Source organism: Sciurus carolinensis, chromosome 1 (assembly GCF_902686445.1).
Source record: "Sciurus carolinensis chromosome 1, mSciCar1.2, whole genome shotgun sequence".
Taxonomy (NCBI): Eukaryota; Metazoa; Chordata; class Mammalia; order Rodentia; family Sciuridae; genus Sciurus; species Sciurus carolinensis.
The window spans coordinates 38,060,075-38,076,304 of record NC_062213.1 but is presented as its reverse complement, the minus strand read 5'-3'; the positions used below and the strand labels follow the sequence as shown (position 1 = coordinate 38,076,304).

The following is a 16,230-nucleotide window of genomic DNA, read 5'->3' as shown; positions in this document are numbered from 1 at the left end:
AAATGGGTTAGCGAAATGATACCCAATCCACAAAATGGAATACTCTAGAGTCATTAAAAACTATGTGGAGGATCTACATTAATTAACTTGGCAAAGAACTCATAACATGCTGTCTGTATTTTTTAGAATCTTTAAGTGACAAGCTTTTATTAATTCTTACAATCAGAAAAATCAATAAAGGTGTTCTCATTTTTAAAGAGAATCTCCCTTTTAGTGTTTGAAGGGTAGATAAATTATAGAAACAGCTCAATTCTAATGTTTCTTGAACTCCCTTCCAAGGATGTCTCTTGGTACAGTTTTTGACTCACCTTTGTTTGATTGTTTTCTTTCTGGAGAGCCTCTAATTCCTGCCTCTGGGCTGGTGTGGGTTTGGCCCATTCTTCTTCAATGTCCTGTATTGCCTTAAAACAACACAAACTGACAATTTACCAACCCTAGCAGAAATGAATTAATCTGACAAAAACATACTCATGATGAAGGGCTATAAAAACAGACCCACGTAGATCTATGTAAGTATTTAGCATGGTAGGAAGGTTGCTTTTTAAATTAGCTGGTAGGAAAAGATTGTTCTACAGTTTGGGGACAATTGACAACACTTGGTAAAGAAAATAAACGTAGCCCTTTCTCTATACCCCCAATCAAATACCTTCCAGAGAGACTAAAGATTTAAGTGTGACAACAAAACACAAAAGAACCAGAAAAAAAATAAATAAATGTTCATCTGATCTTGAGGTAAGGACCATTTTAAAAAAAATATACAGACAAAACATCATAACGAAGGAGTAATTATATATAAATACATGAAAACATAAATTGCTGCACATAAAACCCATCAAGAACAAAACAGAGAAGCAGATGGTAAATCAGGGGAAATGACTGCATCGTATATGGCAAGGAGTTAATATTGATAGAAAAAATGTAAACATCCTCAACAAGAAAATGGACAAAAGATAAGTGTTGGCAATTGACCAAAGGAATTCCAAATGACAAGTACACATTCAGCTTTCCTAGCAATCAAAGAATTTTTTGCCTCTTAGTTTGGCAAAGACTAGAGCATACAATCAGAACTGACAAGGGTTTGGGGAAATTGGATGTTCCATATAGGAGTGATGGATTTAATTGGTAACTTTCTAGAGCTAATTTGATGATACAAATCAAAAACTACCTGTAAGAATCATAAACATAGATGTGGGGGAAATATTTATAAAGTGAAGGCTGCTAATGTTTGTAATAATAAAAAAAATTAACTTATTACTAGTGGCAGACACACACAGTCTCCCTTCTGTACCCATGAGTTCCACATCCATTGATTGAACCAGTGTGGATAGAATACATTTGGGGGGAACATGCATCTATGCTGAATGTGTGCAGAATTTCCCCCTCATCGCTGGTCCCTAAACAACACATTCTAACAACCATTTACATAGCATTTTAACTATATTAGGTATTATAATAATGCAATCTAGAGATTTAAGTATTTGGGAGGATGTGTGTAGGTTATATGGAAATACTACAACATTTTATTTAGGAGACTTAAGCATTCTGGGATTTTGGTATCCCAGTGGGTCCTGGGATCAATTCCCTGTGGATTCTGAAGGATGTCTGTATAATGCTCAATATGTATCAGGCAAGGTTCTAAATTGCTCTAAAATAAAAGTAATCCTTAGGGCCACTGTGTGAGGTAGGTGCTATTATGAAATGCCCCCAAATAAGTAACTGATCATACATTTAACCAAATAATAGGTTATCCCCTCATTCAAAATTATATAGAACATTTTAAAGTGGGGTATTTTCAGGTATTGATACCTGAAAAGAATATCAAGTTACAAAATAAGAGTACAATAGTAGACCCTAATTTTTTTATAAAACAACAAAATAAGTATACATCAAAACAAATCTTGAATGAGTTTTACAAGTCAAGCAAATGGATGTGCATGTAAACTAAATACATATGAAATAAACACACTAAAAAAAAGTTAACAGTTGAAGTTCATGGCGAATTTAAGGTCTGTACTTTTGTTGTACAGTCTTCTGTATTTGTAAAACTTTGAAAAGGTGAAAATATTTTACTTCTTAAAAAAATTAAAATTGGGTGTCTCATTGGTCCCTGGCTGCTCCGTTTTGGGTCACCACCATGTACAAATGTTTGCAAACTCCAAAGCCCGAGTGGCTTTCTCAGTTGTCTCCTAATCCACTGCAGGTTCCAGCAGAACAATACTGGGCTCAAAGGCAGAAATGCCTGGAGAACAACCACCCTCTGAGGAAGCCCATCAGGATTGCTCTGAAGCAAGGTGAAAAATGGAAGCCATAAAGCCCATTGGCTGCAGCCTGCCTTGGAGCTCTGGTGTGAGGCGTACCTCATCAGCCACGTGTGCTTCACCTATGCTACTTCAAGGTCTCCTGATTGAACAGCATTTGCCATTGTTCCTCAGAGTGTCAACCCTTCAAGGGAAGACCTCGTGTTCTTCATATCAGTGCATCTGCCCAATGTCCCACATACAGCCAACACTCAACAGTTGCTCGCCAGTTACCAGGGACTTCTTTATACCTTAGCCTGAACATAAGTCTGTGTGTTATGTCCTGGCAGGGTATGCCTTATCTCCAAAAAGAAAATGAAAAGCTGAATACATCTTTGCATTTCTGTTTATGTTGGGGGCAAGGTATATAGGATTTAAAGAGAAGCAAAATAACATTTTGTTGAGAATCTACTTTAGCTAGGTGTTTTCATTGACTTTTTCCTAATATTCTATGGAATGATTATCACCATTTTATAGATGGATTAATTGAGGTTCAGAGAGGTTATGATGTGCAAGATGACCAAGTCAATAAGTGGCAGGAGTTAGGTTAAACTCTGGTCTGACCACTGCACCAAAGCCTCTACTGTGCCCAAGCTGCTGAATTCTTACAGGGTAGACAACTCCTTCCCCAAGGCTTTCTCTTTGTCACTAAATGTCCTCAAAAGTGAACCTGCATACCACACCAGATTGGATCAGCATGAGCATGAAGAACTAAACATCTTTTTCTTTCCTGATTCTATATGATGTCAGACCCTCCGGACAGTTAGCAGAGGATAATGATGTCGGAGAGGAGGTTTAGCTAAATAATGAAGATAAACAGCAGCCATGGCAGGAAGTTTGGCTGACTCTTAAGTATTCAGCATGGGTGGGCAGGTGGGGGGGATCCAGGATTCTCAAGCACTGAGGTTTAAGGGTCCTATAACATAAGCAGAACAACTCATTTTGTTTGGCTACCTTTGAAAAGATGATGATGGTTTCGCAAGTCATCACTCGAATGCATTATGCACAAGACCTCACTCCCCGCTGGTCAGACAATGGGGGAGTCAAGTCCAGACAAAGGTCTCCACTCAATCACATGTGCCCTGAACCCTGGCTAATGGGGTCATGCAGAATGTGATTTTAAAAATAAGTGAAATCACTTAAGTCGTGGTTTTCAAGGGCTTCAATCACACACTCTGCAGAAGGCCCTGTCATGAGGAATGGAGAACACGTGTGTCTCCAAGGAAGGCATCAGCCACTCCACTTGGACTGATTGAAGATGGTACAGGAAGACCAGGAATGTGTGTGCCTGCATGTGGCCGTGCTATGTCAGGAGACTAGACATCAGCCCACACGCCCTCATCAAGGCGTGACTCTGACATGGGGCTAGGCCATTTGAGGGAAGGGGCACCTTGTTCTAATTTCTTTTTCTGTTTCTTTTGTCTTTTCTTTTCTTTTTTTTTTTTTTTTTTTTTTTTTTTTTTTTTTTTTTTTTGGTGCTGGGGATCAAACCCAGAGCCTCACACAGGCTGGGCAAGCATGCTTACTTGGTGCAAGGGAACACCTGGGAGCAGTCAGTGAAGCAGTAGAGAATTGAGGAGGGGGCCCCAGGGCGGATCAGAGGCAGCATCTGCTACCATTTCACTGCCTGGCAGAACCTTTGCCACACAAGACAGGGGAAGGGAAAGGAAACCAAACTCTAAATTTACTTTTTGGGAGGTTAGGGGGTGAAGGACCAACTACATAATTTGCAGGGCTTACCCAGCACAAAAGGAAAATACAGAGGCCCTTGTTAATAAGTTATTAAGAATTTGAAAATGGCAACAGCAGAGTGTCAAACAAGCCCAGGAGGGCCTTCTGAGCACCGGGCCCCACATGACTGCACAGGCCTTGTGCCCATAAAGCCAGCCCTGGAGCAGGTAGGTGTGCTCTCTCCTGTCTCAGGGAAAAAGCAGGTCATGTATAGTAAGATTTAGGGACCATGTGTGACCTTATATTTGCAGGGTTTTCCTTTCTAGGCTTATCTAATTAGCCTAGGTGACAGGGTCACCTGCAAATTCACAGAATGACTGTTAAAATAAAGATTGAAATATTATTTCCCTCTGTAAACTGCTCTACTTTTTAAATTTTAAAATTGTAAGAAATAGAAGCAGCATAACATTTATCACTTTAACCATTCATAAGTGTTCAATCCAGCGATACTGTATACATTCACAATGTTGTATAACTATTACTGCTATCTATACCAAAATTATTTTCACCACCCTCCAACAAAAATTCTGTACCCATTAAACAGTAACTTTCCCTTCTCCTTTCCCCAGTCCCTAGTCACCTCAGTCCTAGTTGAATCTGCCTGTTCTAGGTATGGAGATGCAATCCTTTACAATTTAACATTTTAAAAATGATTCTAAACCAAATGGCCTACAATGCATGGTATTCTCACCTGCATGTACAGCAGATCTACGGCTGCTCTGCAGTCCATCAGCATTGAGTCAAGGGCTGGATCCATGTACCTACATAATTTAGGAGCATTACATGAATTCGTAGGACAGGCTAAAGGGCACACCTGGAGGAAGTGCATTTGAAAGCAGGGGCCCCTTCTCTCACCAAGCCACACCCCGCTGGCCCCTGGACTTGCCTAGCCTTCACTTCTTCCCTCCAGCTCTTCTGTTTCCTACATTTTTTTTTATGCTGTGAGCTCTTACCTGATGAGCTCTGAGAGTGAAAATGCAAAAATAAAATAATAAAGCTTTGGGGAAATGGTCTGCATTCCTGGGCCCACCCAGCCTCATTCTTGCCCACCCAGTCCTGGACTTCCTTTCCCCACCCCTCAGCCCCTAGCATGGTCACCTGCCCCACACCTACCCACCACTGCCTACCCGGTCATCCTCACTGCTCGCTTGAGCTGCTCAGGGAAGCTCCTTCCCAGGCTTTCTGTCTCACTCTCACGCTCCACAGTCCAACCCCAGTGGCTGTTCTCTGACTGTCAGAGTTGTGGGAGTTGGGTCACTTATTCTGTTTACTTCTGAGGTCCTTTATGGGGTCACCCTGCTCTTATTTCCCTACCATCTGTCATCATTCCCATACTTAATGCATTCCAATTGAGCTTTTCTCCTCTCCTTCTGCATGGACAGAACGCTGCCTTACTGCCCTCCTTCCCTGTCTTATCTGCCTGTTTGTCTTTTTGTTTGTTTGTTTGGTACCAGGGATTGAACGCAGGGGCACTCAAACACTGAGCCACATTCCCCAGCCTTTTAAAAATATTTCATTTAGACACAGGATCTCCCTGAGTTGCTTAGGGCCTTGCTAAGTTGTGGAGGCTAGTTTCAAACTCACAATCCTCCTGCCTCAGCCTCCTGAGCTACTGGGAGTACAGGCATGAGCTACCATGCCTGGCTTATCTGCCTTTCTCTACAAGGCTCTCCAGAGTCCCCTTCTCTGGTCTCTGCTCCCCAAGGCTGTGTTAGCAATCCATCTTGTGTGCTTTATCAGCATTGAGCTTATCCTGACCACTGCTCTGATCAAGTTTTCCAGACAAGAGATGTCAAGACCCCGACCTCTGTTCAGAAGTGCCCTTCTGGGTCTTGGCAGAATGAGTAGCAAATAGCAGGGGCTCCATTTCTGTCTGTCAGATTCAGAATCACCAGCATGAACTGAAATTCCAGGCTGTGTATGTGCAGCAGCATGCTAAGAATAGGCAGAAACAGGAAGGGCGTGCCCTGGCTGATCTACAACCAATCGGAAGGCAGAGGCAAGCAGCCACTGTCCTGTGACTAGACTGGCAGGGTTGACTTAGACTCAGAAAAGAATGAAAATGGAGATTGAAGGTCATCTTCATTTGGAGGATGGGGAGAAGCCACCGAAGCATCTCCACTGACATTGTGGTTACCTCTTTACCACATCCCAGAGGACTCTGTGGAGCACAGAATAGTGTCTGCTATTCACTCCAGAGAGATGGAGGACCCCAAACCCACCCCAAGATGAGGCTCTGGAGTCAGAGGATGAGATAGAGTGGGCACAACTGGTCTGAAAGGAACCAGGAAGATGCACCCAGAGAAGTCATGGACAGAAAAAAATTCTTGAAACTCTGACTAGGCCTTGCTAAGAGGCCTCAGCTACTGGAATCACACAGCTCTTAGAGCTGGCCTCCCTACCCTCACCCAGTACAGCCTCCTCTGGAAAGAGGGGGAGGCATTATGGGAGGCTCTGCCAGGCTCTCCCCTTCTGGAAACCTGATTCTCAGCTCCAGCAACAGAAGCAGACTCCCTTATTCCTGGTCCCCTAATCAGAGATGGTTTACCTAGACCCAGATGCTGGCTTATGTTGAGCAGATGTTTTATCTTTCACTTATCATCTAGAATTTACTTTTTTAATGAAGACAAAGACAAAGCCTAATTTCTAATTCAAGCCTCAAGGTTAGGGACAGAATCGTCCTCTCTTCTGTGATCTCAAGTGAAAAAGCTAAGCCCCAGAGATTCTATGGTTGCTATGATTATAATTATCATCAGTATTACAATAAAAAAAAAAAACTGACTAAAACTTTTGGAGCATATATGATCACTCTATAAGAATCCTAGGAGGAAAGCACTATTCTATATTCCCATATTACAGATAAAGAAATAGGGAACAGGGAGGAATAGGGAGCTTAAAAAACTTGGCTAAGGTTATAAAGCTAAAACCTGAGAGAGCTGGGACTTAGGTTCAGAAACTCTGTCCAGGAACCACTGTGCTCAGCCACTCTGTGGTAAGCAGCTTCCAAACCGATGTTCTCTAACCCTTAGGCCTGAGTCCTCACCCCTTCTCAGGGTTCCATGCCACAAGAGTTGACAATTTCTCAGAACACTTCTGAGCGGTTAACTTCTAGCCTTGCAGGGGATGTTCTAAAATTCGAAACCACAAACTGGAGCTCCAGGAAGGCACCACAAGGTCAAGTTAACTACTATCCCCATATTTTGAAATGCCTTTCTTTAAGGTTTCTGCACTCAGATTACAGAATAACTGAGCTGGGAGAAAGCAAACCTAAGTAGCAATGGTAATAAATTCGAGGGGCTACAGATGGGTGGGAAAGGGTCCTGCTTCTCATTGTCATTGTCTGTTCCATGTTCTCCAGAGGACCCCTGTTTCTGGGGAATGATAGGATTTTCTGCAGAGGAACACTTGTGTTCTATTGCTGGAAACATGAGTGACCCTGGTACATAGAACCCTGGCATAGCCTTTAGGAAGGTAAGATGAATACTTAAGAGTTCAAATTCCTTGCAAATTGGTTGAGTTTGCCTTTTGCCTCCAGGGACTACCACAGCGCAACAGATGAATCAGACCTACTGGTAACTGTTAAGAATCCTTCAATTAATACAGTTAGCAATCCATTCCAGAGCAAACCCATGACCAGGGACATCTTGCTCCCATCCATTCTGCCCCTTCTGCTATCTCTCAAGCCTTCCCTTCTTGCCTGCCTCTGAGCAACACAGAAGCCATGGTCCTCATTATAATATCCCTGAGGATTCCCTTGAGACCAGTGGAAGTCATCCTCTGCATTTTCTTTAGGACAAATATTGGGGTTCATGTCACCCCCCCTCTCTTCTTCATGATCTTTCCTCTTAACCTTCCCAAGTTCCTGGTCTCTCTCCCATGATGGGGTTATGGGCAGGCCAGGCCATTGGTGAGATGCAGACGTGGTGTGATGCACAAGGGTTTCTGCCACCATAACAACTTACCACTTTCTGAGTCCAACCTTGCAGTTTTCCACCTCAGCATTCCGAAGACAAACGTAAGGGAGTTCAAAGTCCACCAACTTCTTCACAACTAGAGAAAGGGAAAAGAAAGGCCGGCTGGTGGAAACAGCACACAGAGTTCACACACAAAGACTTTCAAGTGAGAAAGGCAGACATTACTTTTGGAAAAAAAATCACACTAAGAATATTCTCCTGTATGAGGATATAATTTTTAACTTTCTGAAGTTCATCAAAAAATTAATACTGGGCTGGGGATATAGCTCAGTTGGTAGATGCCCTGGGTTCAATCCCCAGCACCGCAAAAAAAGAAAAAAAAATTAATACTATTTGATCTGCATCAAATCCCTGGCCCTGGGGTAGTGCAGAAGACATGTTTGGGTAACCCTAAGATGGCGGCTGGCGTTGAGCCAAGAGGTGGTGCATAATTAATGTTAACACGGCGTGATCTACCTTTGCCTAATTAGTTAATTTCTCCTCTGTGCTAGTGGTCAACAGATATTCCTCATTCTTTCTTGATTGGTACCGAGGGGCGTGCCTCAATTGTGCTAATCCCAAGCTGATTGGCTGCCTTATTGGCTGTATATAAGACACACCTATAGGAAGCACCAAGAATAACTGGATAAGCAGTTAGCAGGACGGATAAGCAACGGTTAAGCAGCACCTCTGAATGATGGCAGAACGCAGGTTGCAGATTGCAGAACGAAGAAGTAAAGCCACACCTCTAGATAGCAGAGTGAAGGACGCAGGATGCCAGATGCACCTTTAAGAAGAAGCAGCAGACCTAAGAAGATATAGATCTCTGAAAGTGTAGTCTCTCTCTTAAGCAAAGTGTCTCTTTCTCCCTTATGCAAAGCCTCTCTCTCTCTCTCTCCTCTCAGAGCCTTTCTTCCCCTATAAGCTAGGGAACAAGTGAACAAGCAAGAAAGCAGCGCACTAAAGAGAAAGATAGTAGAAGTAGCTCAGTTTCCAGTCCACCTCCGATAAATACCCGCACAATTGTTGCTGCAGGCGGTAACAAATTGCCACGGGCGGCGACAGGATAGGATATTTTTCCCTATGATACAGATGGAGAAATAGATCTGGAGATGCCCAGTGTCATGGCTGGCAGATGATAGCCCCTAGGGCCCAGCCCACACCCAAATCTTTTGCCTTCCAACTCAAAACCACCTCCTACTGCTTCTTGAGGACACACATAAACTAAGATAACCAATACCATCTCATAACTTTAAAAGCCTGTAATATGTAGAATGAACCAGAGAGGAGAGCAATAGCCATGGGAACTGGACTGTTATCTTTCACTATCTCCTTAGCTTTTTTTAAAGAATCTAAAATCTTGTTTATCATCCACATTTGATAAAGAATATTCCCTAAGAAGGAAACATCATGCTGTGTGGGATATCCTGACATCTGGGATCTAGCACTCTGTTATGGTTTGGATGTGAGGTGTCCCCCAAAAGCTCACATGTGAGACAATGCAGTAAGGTTCTTAACCGAGTCAGTGAATTAATCCCAGATTAATTGAAGTGGTAGGGTGTGGCTGGGGGAGGTGGGAACTGGGGCGTGTCTGTGGGGTATATATTTTGTATCTGAAGAGTGGAGTCTCTCTCTCTGCTTCCTGATCACCGTGATGTGAGCTGCTTCCTCCACCACTCTCTCCTGCCATGATGTTCTGCCTCATCTTGAGCCCCGAGGAATAGAACCGGCCTTCTGTGGACTAAGACCTCTGAAACTGTGAGCCCTCAAATAAACCTTTTTTCTTCTACAATTGTGCTGGTCAGATTTCTTAGTCACAGCAGTGAAGAAAAGCTGACTAAAGCACACTCCATCCACAAGGAGGGTGAGGCATGGCCCAAGGCCAGCAGCCAGGATAGGCCCAGGGGTGAAGGGGAGAGGACATCAGATTGGGATGGGCAGGCACAGAAGAGAACAGGTACCAGAACCACTCAAGGTCTTGCTCCTGACAATCCTACTTCTCTGGGCATACTTGTCCCAGATCACTCTGAACAAGGACACAATCTCTTATTCCCCCAACTTTTGATCCAGAGCTGAGAACAGCTCACACACCGCAACCTGGGGTGTGACTGGCGCCTTAGCTGTGACTCTCCTATCTCCTGGGATGAACCTCTGCTCACACCTGCCCTCCCCATCCCCCTACTCCTTCTTACCAGAGAGCTTGCCCTCCTTGTGAAACCGAATGAGAAAGAGGCCGAAGTAGCCCAAGAGCTCCTGACGCAGTCCAAGCCTTTGCGACACCACCTTTAACCAGAGATAAGCAAAAGGAAGAACATCAGGGAGCCAACCACATGTCCTAACTGTGATGTGAAGAACTGGAGTGACTTATACACGTAGGTTACAAGTGCTTTTGTGAGACAGGGGACAAAGAAATCTTTCTGGTATCTAAAAATGACACATACTCATTTTAGAAAATTTAGAACCCACCCTAGTGCCCAGAGACTGGCTTCCATTGAGGGTGGTTGTCTTATATTGGGTACAGACACACGTCCTGCCTCATTTGGGTGCCTACTGTCCCCTGGAAGGCAGGAACCATTCTCTATGACCATCTGTCTTCTGTAAACCTGCACCTATGGCCTGCATGCCATCATACCTCCCCGTGGGCTGGATTACCAACCCGGGAAACTTAACTGGCACACAAAAGTGCAAGTGCTACCATCCACTTCTGGCACACGGGACCTGAGTCTCTGATGCTTTCTGTGACAGTGAAGTGACACTTGCTGAGTGAAAAACCCCATCTCAGGCACTGGCAGCCTTCATTTCATAGTCCTCTCTGATCTTCACATCAACTGGCTTTCATTGCAACACCAGCAATTTCATCTTCACCAGCAGGTCCACCAAGCTGTGACCTCCCAACGTTGTCCATCCTTCGCCTTCCCTGAACTGGAACTTCCACACTTCCACAGGCTATCGCCCGCCCCGACCAGCGGGGTCCCCTTAAGACTGGGCTCCCAGGTGAGTCCCTTGAACTCCTTGTCTTTTTGTTTTTTAATTGACACACAAGCATCACACACACTTATGGGAAACTGGACAATGTTATATATATGACACATACATATTGTGTAATGTTCATATTGGGGTAAGTAACTCCTTTTCTCAAACATTTATCATATTTTTTTTCATGGCAAAGGCATTTAAAATTCGTTCTTCCAGTTATTTTGAAATACACAGTACATTATTTTTTATAGTCACCCTGTCATGAGTAGAGTTCTGGATTTTTTGCACCTGTCCAACCGGAAGGTGGCACCAGGCCCCCCTCGTCTTCACTCGCTAGGTCCCCTCTACAGCACTCTGAGGATCTGCCTCCATGGCCCTGCATATGCTGAGGCTCTAAGCTCGGCTCCGAGTTTTCGGGTGACAGTAGGACAATACCAGCCTCAAAGGGGTACTTTTCTTGTTAGAGGTCTGTGAATTACCTCTTGAGACAAGGGGCCTGGTATGGGTGTGCGTTCTCAGCATGGGTGTGAAAACCATGCGCTTCCCCTCTCACCTCTTTTTTATTTTGGTACCAGGGATTGAATCCACCCATGGTGCTTAACTATTGAGCAACATCCCCAGCCCTTTTTTATACTTTATTTGGACAGGGTCTTACTAAGTTGTTTAGGGCCTCGCTAAATTGCTAAGGCCTGCTTTGAACTGGTGATCCTCCTGCCTCAGCCTCCTGAGCCACTGGGATTACAGGCTTGCGAGACAGGGCTCTCCCACATACACAGGGCAAGTGTGTGGTAGGAGATGGCATGGTAGACTTCTTTTCCTAGAGTAACTCTGACCCATGTTCACTTAGGTCAGATCTCCTTCTTTTGTGATCCACTTAGCAAAAGCTACAGGTGTCCCTGCTGAGGAAGAGAAACAGGAGGAGCAGGTGCAAATGAAGAGTAGAGAAGCCTTTTAGAATTGCTAGCATTTGGATCTGGAATGTACCCCAAAGGCCCCTATGTTAAAGTTGGTCCCCAGCTTGGTGATATTGGGAGATGGTGGAAACTTTAAGAGGTGGGACCTAGGAGGGGACCTTCAGACATGCCCTTGAAGGGAACTCTGGGACCCTGATGTCTGTCTCTCCCCGGGACCCACCTCTCTCCTTCCTGGCAGTGAGGTGGGTGGGATGTTTTGCTCTGCCACACACTTCCGCTAGGATGTGCTACCTCACCACAGCCCTGTACAATTTGGCTAACCAATCATGGACTGGCATCTCCAAAACTGTGATCCAAAATAAACCTTTTCTCCTTATAAGTCAATTTATCTTAAGTATTTGTTATAGAAACGGAGAGCTAACACAGTAATTTATAAAGATACAAATACAGACCCATTTTCACTCTTAGCAAGTGTTAATGATGCTTCAAAACAAATGCCACCCATAAAACTACAGCAGCACCAGATTTTAGCTTTGTTGTGGGCCCTTCTAGAGTCCATCAGTGAGTGAAGGGCAGCATGGGGGGAGGCAGGCAGGGGAAGCACAGTGAGTGTCAGCAGGCACGCGTGGGAAGATGAGGAAACTGCCTTTCAGTTACAAAGTTTCAAGTGCAGGGTCCCACAAGCTAGAGAGCTCTCCAGCCCCTGCTGAGGATGTCCATCCAGGTGTGCCTGTGCTCACTTCACCTCTTATGGAAACTCCTCCACTTCTGGGGAGGAGCCTCCAGTTACACAGACCTGACCTAATTATGTCAGTGTCATGGATTTGCACTTCTCACGAGCCAAGGTGATCTGCTGAGAGACAGCACATTTTTCTAAGACCACAAAAGGACCTCATCAGATATGTGCCTTTCGATTCCAGGGACACTGAGCAAAACAGATGGTATAGGTTGAATATCTCTTAATCTGAAATGTCTGAGACCAGAGGTTTCAGATTTGGGATGTTTTTCAGATTTTGGAATTTAATGAGAAATCTTGGGATGGGACCCAAGTCTAAATATGAAATTCATTTATGCTTGATATACACTTTATACACACAGCCTAAAGGCAATTTTACACAATACTTTTAATATGCCTGTGTATTGATTGCAACTTGCTCCATAAGGTCAGATGTGGAATTTTCCAGTTGTGGTATCATGTCGACATTTAAAAAGTTTTGGATTTTGGAGTATTGCAAATTTTTAGAGTGGGGATACTCAATCTGCACTGCAGAACCCTAGACTTCTTGCTCTGCTCAGTACCTGACATTCTTTCTGATATCAATAGCAATCCAAATACTGATCAATAAACATAACCATCACATTGTATGGACTGCACGCTGTTTATATAATTACTTAAATGCTGTCTTGCAAGGTTAAATAACTTCCCCCAAACTCATACAGCTAGTCTGTGAAAGCACTATAATCTGAATCCAGGGCTCATCCTAACCCTAGCAGATAACAGACTCCAAGAAACCACCACAAACAACTTAAGTTACAGTGTGTCGAGCTTGGCCAGTGAGCCCAGGGTGTGAAAAACATGCCAATGATGTGGTCTTCGGGAGGGACAAGTGCCCTCTAGTTCTGCACAGTCCCAACCATTTCCAAATTATCCTCCACCCAGCAACTATACCCTGATATCACCTGTGCCCTGGGTCACATGCCTGCCCCTGAGGCATCTGTTTGTGGCCCCCACTCCATCACTACCCTTCTCCTTCAGTTTTTGGTGGGGGATGTGTGTGTGTGTGTGTGTGTGTGTGTGTGTGTGTGTGTGTTTTCATAAAACTGTTTTTATTATACAGAAAGTTAGCAAGCCAAGAAAAGTTCGGTGCAGGGTGTACACAATGACTTTAGTAGGAAGCAAAGTCCAAAATAAACATCTGAAATGTAGAGAAAAGGTGTTTCCTAATCCGGGGCTGTAGGCTACTCCACTAAGGTCAGGAGCAGCTGGGCAGGACTGGGCCTCCAAACTGGTAAGAGGGCCCTGATGCAGGGTGTAGATCAAGGCAGCCCTGAGCCTAGGCTGGTCCATAACACGGCACTTCCACCTCTGGCTGAAGGGTCAGATACCATCACTTGAGCCCGGGAACTTTCTCCTTTGAAATATCCCAGAAACTTCCTGAGTTCCTCAAGTTTATTCTCCCCTGTATGTTTTTCTAGGGAGTTAGAACTAAAACTCTCCAAAGGAAAAGGACCTGGAGGTGGGGGCAGGGAAAGGAAAAGGACCATGGTCAAAGACAAGGGTGTGAGGAGAGGGCAGCCCACTGGGCAGGTCTGGGAGGCAAAGCTGGTGAAGACCACATCTGAAGAAGGGAGGGTGCTTTCTGGGTCTCAAACTTGTCCCAAACTCAGGTCTGTCTCTCTGCGCTCAAAATTAGACCTGATAGAGTATTGTTTGCAGGGGTTTTCCATGTGACAGAGGAGGGACCTTCAAGAAATCCCCTGTCATCCTCTACCAGAACCTGTCACCACCATCCTGAGTATGGTCTGTTCCAGACTCAGGTGGGCACCACCCTCCTGCCTACTCCCAACCCTGGTGCAGCCCATAAAAAAGCATTTAGCATATTTCCAGGCCATATCCTAGCTAAGTTCCAAGGAAGTGATAGCAGCCTTTGGAATTCCCTCAGAGATCTCAGGAAAATTGATGCCTACAGGGATAAAAAACCAAGGAGGCTCTGGAGGATTGACTGATGCTGAGTTTTCTTGCTTAGTCTCCCAGGAAATCCCAGCACCTCCTGTAGGTAAGTCATCTACAGCATAAAAGAACAGGCAGGAAACTTCTGGAAGATAACCATGTGTCAGTCCCTGCTTTTAAGGTAGAATTACTCCTAAATTCAGCTCAGGAGCCGGAGTGTAAACAAAATTTACCTCTAGGATTCTTTCAGCAGTATCTGATGTTAGGATTTCCACTTTAATGCTCCTTCCATTGGGCAGAAGTATATCCAGAGCAGCTTTCTCGGTTGCAACATCAAACGTGTTCTGTAAGTGAAAGGGGAACAAAGTCAGCCTTCACACTCCCCGGAGGAGGGAGCAGCCTGGGACTGCTTTACCTGCTGCTCTTCAGGTGGACAGTTCCAGTACACAAGAGAGCCCACTGCAGAGATGTTTTGGTGGGGTTTTTCTGGGGGCAGAGTGAGGGTGACGAGGGGTGTGGAAAGAGACCAAGACAGAGCAATAACACAAAGCTTGCATAATTTCCAAACAAGAGAGCATCCATTTTGGAGGAAAAAAAATTTTTTTTAATAAAATCATCCATATCCTGAGTGGTCTTGGAGTTAACTCTCAACATTTTTAATATTTCCAAGCATCCCTAAAAGTCCTTATCTCTGATTTTTTTCTGACCTTAAATGTGTGGCCTTTCCTCATATCAATCAGTTCTCTAGTTCTTGGACGCCAAATGGCTGTCCAACAATTTAATTCTGTTCTGACGTGACTTACCTGTCATTAGCAGGTAAATTAGCAGATCCCACATGTAAAGGTTCAGTTCTACAGAACTGCCCTGCGGCAGACACCACCTGCAAATGGGGCATCTAGGCTACCTGCATTTCTTTCCAGGTCACTGCAAATTCAGGTTCCTATGACTCCCTCTCAGTCTACAGAATTTTCTAGAATGACTCAAAGAACTCAGGAAAACAGTCCACGATTACCAGCTTATTTTAAAGGATACAACCCAGGAACAGCCCAACCAGAGACATACAGCGTGAGGGTGGTGGAGCTTCCAGGCTGTCCCTGCGTGAGCCACGGTCCCTGCACCTCCATGTCTTTACCAGCCTCAAGCTCTCCCAACCCCTCCGTTTAGAGGGTTTATAGAGAGGTTCTGTCACTCACGTCATGTGACTGTGTGCAAACCTGAGCAGGTAGCTGCCCTCTCCATACCTTATTTCTTCAGCCCTAAAACAGGATAATCTAGTGCCCGTCACAGAGGGCTTGGTGAGGATTCACAGAGATACTGCAGAAACCATGCAGAACACCCCACAGTGCCAACATTCGTGGCTGCTTTGCTGTTTCAATGTAGCAGGAAGTTACATAGCTTTGATTTGATTTAGTGTCCACAGGTAAGAAATAAAGGAGTCAAGAAAGCTTTAGGAAGTGTTTCCAACACTCCTGTGCAAAGAGGTGCGGAGATCTGCTGATTCATTATCTTAAACTATCTCTTAAGTCCATCTACTTCTCTCGAGCTCCAGTCCTTGGACCCATCTGACCTCTCCCCGGGCCTCCACTCCTGCAGAAGCCTCCTCAGCAGGTCTGCTTCTTCCATTCTTCTTGCCACAAAACACCCCACCAGCAGCCTGAGAAATATTTAAAAAGGCAAACCCCAGAATG

The 16,230-nt window shown here is 44.5% G+C and overlaps 1 protein-coding gene across 1 annotated transcript in view; it reads right to left on the bottom strand.

Moving 5' to 3' along the window:
* Snx31 (sorting nexin 31) overlaps window positions 1-16,230 on the bottom strand; it is a 61,072-nt gene that overhangs the window by 22,534 nt on the left and 22,308 nt on the right. Inside the window, exons 5-9 of the mRNA XM_047519427.1 lie at window positions 14,776-14,886; window positions 10,174-10,264; window positions 7,991-8,078; window positions 4,720-4,789; window positions 309-401 (exon numbers count right to left, since the gene is read on the bottom strand). Of these exons, the coding sequence (XP_047375383.1) occupies window positions 309-401; window positions 4,720-4,789; window positions 7,991-8,078; window positions 10,174-10,264; window positions 14,776-14,886 (453 nt within the window). The remainder of the gene's footprint in view (window positions 1-308; window positions 402-4,719; window positions 4,790-7,990; window positions 8,079-10,173; window positions 10,265-14,775; window positions 14,887-16,230) is intronic.